The sequence below is a fragment of the Felis catus genome, chromosome X (genome assembly GCF_018350175.1).
Source record: "Felis catus isolate Fca126 chromosome X, F.catus_Fca126_mat1.0, whole genome shotgun sequence".
Lineage (NCBI taxonomy): Eukaryota > Metazoa > Chordata > Mammalia > Carnivora > Felidae > Felis > Felis catus.
The window spans coordinates 48,229,025-48,233,984 of NC_058386.1; the positions used below are offsets into that span (position 1 = coordinate 48,229,025).

At 45.6% G+C, this 4,960-nt stretch overlaps 1 protein-coding gene across 4 annotated transcripts; it reads right to left on the reverse strand.

Moving 5' to 3' along the window:
- Positions 1–641: 641 nt before the first annotated feature.
- USP51 (ubiquitin specific peptidase 51) lies at positions 642–3,226 on the reverse strand. Of its 4 annotated transcripts, none has more exons than XM_045050950.1 (2): positions 2,668–3,226; positions 642–2,400 (listed from the first exon to the last, which is right to left on the reverse strand). In XM_045050950.1, exons 1-2 carry the CDS (start codon positions 3,224–3,226, stop codon positions 1,217–1,219), a joined length of 1,743 nt encoding a protein of 580 aa, XP_044906885.1. In that variant the 3' UTR covers positions 642–1,216. The 4 variants fall into 4 exon arrangements, with proteins under 4 accessions (XP_044906885.1, XP_044906884.1, XP_044906887.1 ...); XM_045050952.1 differs by having other exon boundaries at positions 643–1,884; XM_045050951.1 differs by having other exon boundaries at positions 645–2,841; positions 3,089–3,224.
- Positions 3,227–4,960: the final 1,734 nt, after the last annotated feature.

Consider the following 4,960-nt stretch of genomic DNA (forward strand, 5'->3'; position numbering starts at 1 on the left):
AGAGAAAGGAAAAAAAAAACAAGTGGGGAAGGGGCAGAGAGAGAGAGAGAGAGAGAAAGAGAGAGAATACCAAGCAGGCTCTGTACTGTCAGTGCAGAGCCTGACTTGGGGCTCAATCCCACGAACTGTGAAATCGTGACCTGAGCTGAAATCAAGAGTCAGATGCGTAACCAACAGCCACCCAGGCACCCCTAATTTTTTTTAATTAAAAAAAGTTAATTTTGTCTTCTTGTCTTGTTCTAAATTTTCTTCCTTTAAAATATTTCTGTAAACTTAAATTTGAATTTTCATCCTATTTTATATTTTTGGAAATTTTATTTCTTAAGCTCTTTGTGAATTTTGCTAACTTCCCATTTTTCAACACGTGTATTTTATGGTCTAATTTAAAATGTTTAATATAAACATTTTATTTAACTTTTAAGAGCTCCATTCCCCTTTCTTACTTCTAAAACTTTAAATTTCACTTTAACATTTTTGTAAACTTTCATTTTTTATCTTTGTCCTTGTTTTATTCATTTTACCTTTTCTAAACTAAGAAAAATGTATTTTTAAGCCTTAAATAACTTTGAAATTTTAAATGAAAAAAACTTAAATTTTAAAACATTTATTTTAAAATATTTAACTTAAATTTTTCAACATTTAGAAACATTTTCTTTTAAAATTAAAAAAAAAGTTTTCTTCTTTTTAAATATTTTCTTGTAAGGCTTTAAATTTTTTTTTCAATATTCTTTTTTTCAAACCATTTGACTAATCAGCCACAGCTAGAATACCAATTGTGAAACTTTTTGTTGATGTACAAATACTCCCTGATCTCACATGGTATTTTTGTAGAAACAAATGACATACAGCAGTGGCAGAACATCTCCATTCCCACTCTCCCCATCTAAAACAATCTGTTCATTTAAGGATGCTTTATGTGACCATTTTCAACCTCTTCCCCCGCTCCCATTTCTTAAGGCTGAATGGTCACTAGTTAGTATTTTTTTTTCCTCTTACAGACCCATAAACCATGGTAAAATAGGTTCTTTATATCAAGGTGCTACTTGTCATATAGGTGCTATTTGTCATTGTCAATGCCAGGTAGGTTTTTGCGAAACTTCAAGAGGTGCTTGTTGTTGTATGGGTATTGTCATTGTCCATTCCAGGTAGGTTTATGTGTCATTTCAGGATCCTTGTATATTCATTTCCTTTTTTTTCTGGTAAGTGTCTTGTAAGACTATTCTTTCTCTAGACCCTGTTTGTGATAGAACAGTAAATACCCTTCACTGTAGAGTAAGTCCTCAATGGTAGCCTTGGTGATGATGGCATCATCACAGCTAAACCATTGGTCCTTTTGTTGCCGGATAAAGCTGGTATAGTGTCCACTTTCCAAAGTTCCATGGTGATTAATCACTGCAAACAAGGAATACTTATTCTCATTGGGTGTACAATCTGTTGGTGGCTGGTCTTCCTTCATTCTGCTGTCCTTAGTGGAGGCCAAAAATGGAGTCATATCCAGCTCCAAGGGAAAGGAGATAAAAGTATTAATCTTTCGCCTCTGTTTACCTACATGTTCAAATCGCTTGAGATGAAAACAGGCCACGATAGGTAATTTCTTCATCGTGAGTTGTTTGGTAGATTCCTGATAGCTTTGGCAACTACTGCATTTGATTTTGGCACTGCTTCCTAGGTACTCTGGCCTTGTAAACCACTGTAGGCAATCTGTGAGTGAGGGAATACCTGGTATGTGGTCATCCCTACTCACTGTGCTGTCAGCTCCCTCTGGACTCTGGGAACTGAATGTGGCACAAGAGCCAGGCAAGTCCAAACTGATGTCCCAGCATGGGTCTATTGTGGTAGAGACACTATGGCAAGCTTGACATGTGACATCTGACTGCAAGCCACCTGTAAAGATTTGGTCTATGATGCAGTTACAGCAATTGGGGTTATTGGCCTCCTGCCCAACACTATCATCTTTGCTGTGTCTATGCAGCACATCTAATATTGCGATAAGGAACTCATGGGCATCCTGCTGCCTATATCCTGCTAAGTGTTCTGCATGAATCCATATTAGATGCAATAACTTATAAGGAATGTGAGGAGTTCGGCTCCCAGAGTACATTGCATGAAAAAGAGAAGACATTTCACAGACAAGACACAAGCTGGGGCTTGTCATTACACATTTATGCTTGTCAGAGAGAAAGAAATCTTTCAATAAAGGAATATGGGTAAGTGCCTGGACAATACAATTCATAAAGCACGTGTTCCCAAGATTGATTAGCCCTCTCAGGCCTACAGTACAGACTGACTTTTTCCTCCTCTTTTTCTTGGGTTTCACCAATTTTGGCTCCTGTTCCTTTGACTCACAGGTTGAATGTTTCTCTTCAACACCTGATGTCATACACTGTTGTTGAGAAACATCTGTTGAGATGGAAGTTAGTAATTTCAGAATTTTCTCTTTTGTTTCTTTGGCAATCTGTTCTATGTCTTTGTCATATACATAATCCTTACACATAAAGCAATATATAACCCCATGATAGAGGTCTACAGCTAAATTATGCTGTTTTGTTTCTGCATGTTTGTGAATATGTTTCTCAGTAAAGCAGCCAAAAAAGACACAGGAGAGACAAGAGTGGAGTCTGTTCATATGGGTACTACATACATGACAGAAGCACGACTTTGCCTTACGTTTCCTAGTTTCTGGGGTCCCACTCCAAACGAAACGCTGGTAGATCAACCGCAGGTTCTTCCTCCAGTTCTTAGCCACTTTAAAGCTCTCCACATGAGAGCAGCCTGTAGGACCCTGATCAAACTGCACCTCCAGCAACCAGTCCCCTAGGCCACCTCGATCCGCAGAGCCACCTAGGTCAGGAGAACAGCTTTGCAGCTTCTGGGGCCTAGACCCAGGCCGGGATCTACGCCGCGATCTGCGCCAGGACTGGGGCCGGGTCAGAAGCTGAGGGGGAGGATGGGCTGGAGGCTGGGGTGGGGCCGAGGGCCCCGGCAGGGCTCGGGCCCGGACCCGGGGCTGGGGCCGAGGGCGGGGCTTGCGGCGCGGGCAAAGGGGCGAAGAGCTGCTGTAACAGCGAGGTGGGGTTGAAGGGAGCACCTCCTTATCGCCGCCGCTGTCACTCCACGTCAAGTTCTCCTCCGAAGCAGGCTTACACTCTTGTAAAGGCTCCAGCTTCACCTCCTCAGCTCCCTGGCCTGAACACATCTTTGCCTCCCCCACCGCCTCCTTCTCCATTTTCCCCGCCTTTTCAGCCGCCTCCTCGGGCGAGGCTCCTCCCCCACCGCCCGAGCTCTAGCGGACCAAAGAGCTGGAAGACAAGGAAGTTTCCCGAACTTGGGCCATCCGCTCACCGCCCGGCCTGAGAAGAAAGGTCTGGAATGGAGCTGCGACTGTAGATGGAATGAGACAGGGATTTCTGTGAATGATCTGGCCAGCATCATGGCGGCGGCGCGCCATTAGCGCCCTCAGGACCCCTCCCACCATGAGCTCAGCCAGAGACCAATGCGGGCTCCACCCCCTCTACTCAGGGGCTCCCGGAGCTGCTGAGGAGACAGAAGCAGTTACCTGGTTTAAAAGCGATCCGATCGTGCTGGGAGTGGGGGGCTGGGGTGGGGGAAAGGGAGGAGGACAGAGGGAGGAAAACGTGGAGGTGGGGTGTGGTACGGCCTGAGCTTTAGGGTGGAGATGGAATCTTCTTTGAAAAAAGGCGCCACCCTCTAACTGACTTTCCTGCGCTTTGCGCAGCCTCACTTTGGCATAGCTTCCTCTGACGTTCTTTCCTTTTATTCTAAAAACACACTGGGGTCAAAATTTACCTTAAAAATTGCTAAAAGGGGACCACCTATGGAAAATGGGCTCAGGGAAAGAAAGTGTCCTCCTCCTCCCTGGAATGGAGCTCCTCCCACCTTACCTATGCTGCTGGGGCTGGGTATGTTCCACCCTTGCCGCTACCTCCAAGGGCACTGTCTTTTGGTCAGCCAAACTCTTGCGCCCTCTCACGCTCTTTTCGCGCTTGTGTTCCTTCTCACAACTCGTTTCTTGCTTCAGCACCTTCATTCCCTATTCCTCAGAGAATTCGGACTCTCTCACGCCCTCCACGCGTTCATCGCCCCTGTCTTCAGTGTTCGACCCCCAAGATCTCTGCCCCTTCCCGCCTTCGTCCCCGCAACGCCCCCGGCTCCGCTGTTTGCTTATAGGTCTGGGTTACCTTGGGCCACAGGCGCGTGATACAGAACGTCAGCAGCTGCTGCTGTACAGGCGCTCCTCAGCCAACGTTCTCTCCTGACCTCTCCTCAGGGCTGGTCACAAGGGGGCCGCCCCCTGGCCCCTCCCCTCTCGACGTGTGGCCCCCAGCCCCGGATTCTGCCCTCCTGCAGTGATGAATGGCACCGCTGTCCGGTTTGGTCAGACCTCTTCCTGAAACATTATATTGGAGGTAACCACAGCGACGGATTCTAGAGAAAGCCCCTGAAATGGAGGTTCTGGTCTCACCTGGCTCCAGGCCCGGACTCCGCAGATAAAAAAAGATTCATTGGGGTGGCGGTTGGGGTTGCAGGAAGGGCAACTCTCTGGCATGAACCCCTCAGGGAACCATCAAAAATTGATCTCTGGGAATTCAGTGGAGAGAGGAGTATTATTCTGGAGTGTGGTGAGAGGAATCATAAGGGCTTCAGGCCCTAGATAGGAGATCCCAAGCACTTGCTAGCTTTGTGAGCTCAGATAAAACACCTGATTTCCCTGAGCCTTAGTTATGTCATCTGTTAAACAAAAATGGGAATAATAATCCTAACCTGTTATGAACACTAAATCATAGTATATATAAAGTAAAAGTTCCTTAAGTCACCTGTTTCTTTCACACCTGTTTCTCAGTCCACATCTTAAAATCTGCCTATAGCACAATGTCTGGTACTTAGAATACAGAAAAGGAGAACACTGTCTTTCCAAATTCTCTCAAAGTTATTGCTCAGT

Bases quoted from the DNA above. Each gene is read 5' to 3' on its own strand.
- USP51 (XM_045050949.1), bottom strand. From the start codon at position 3,226: ATGGAGAAGGAGGCGGTGGGGGAGGCAAAGATGTGTTCAGGCCAGGGA.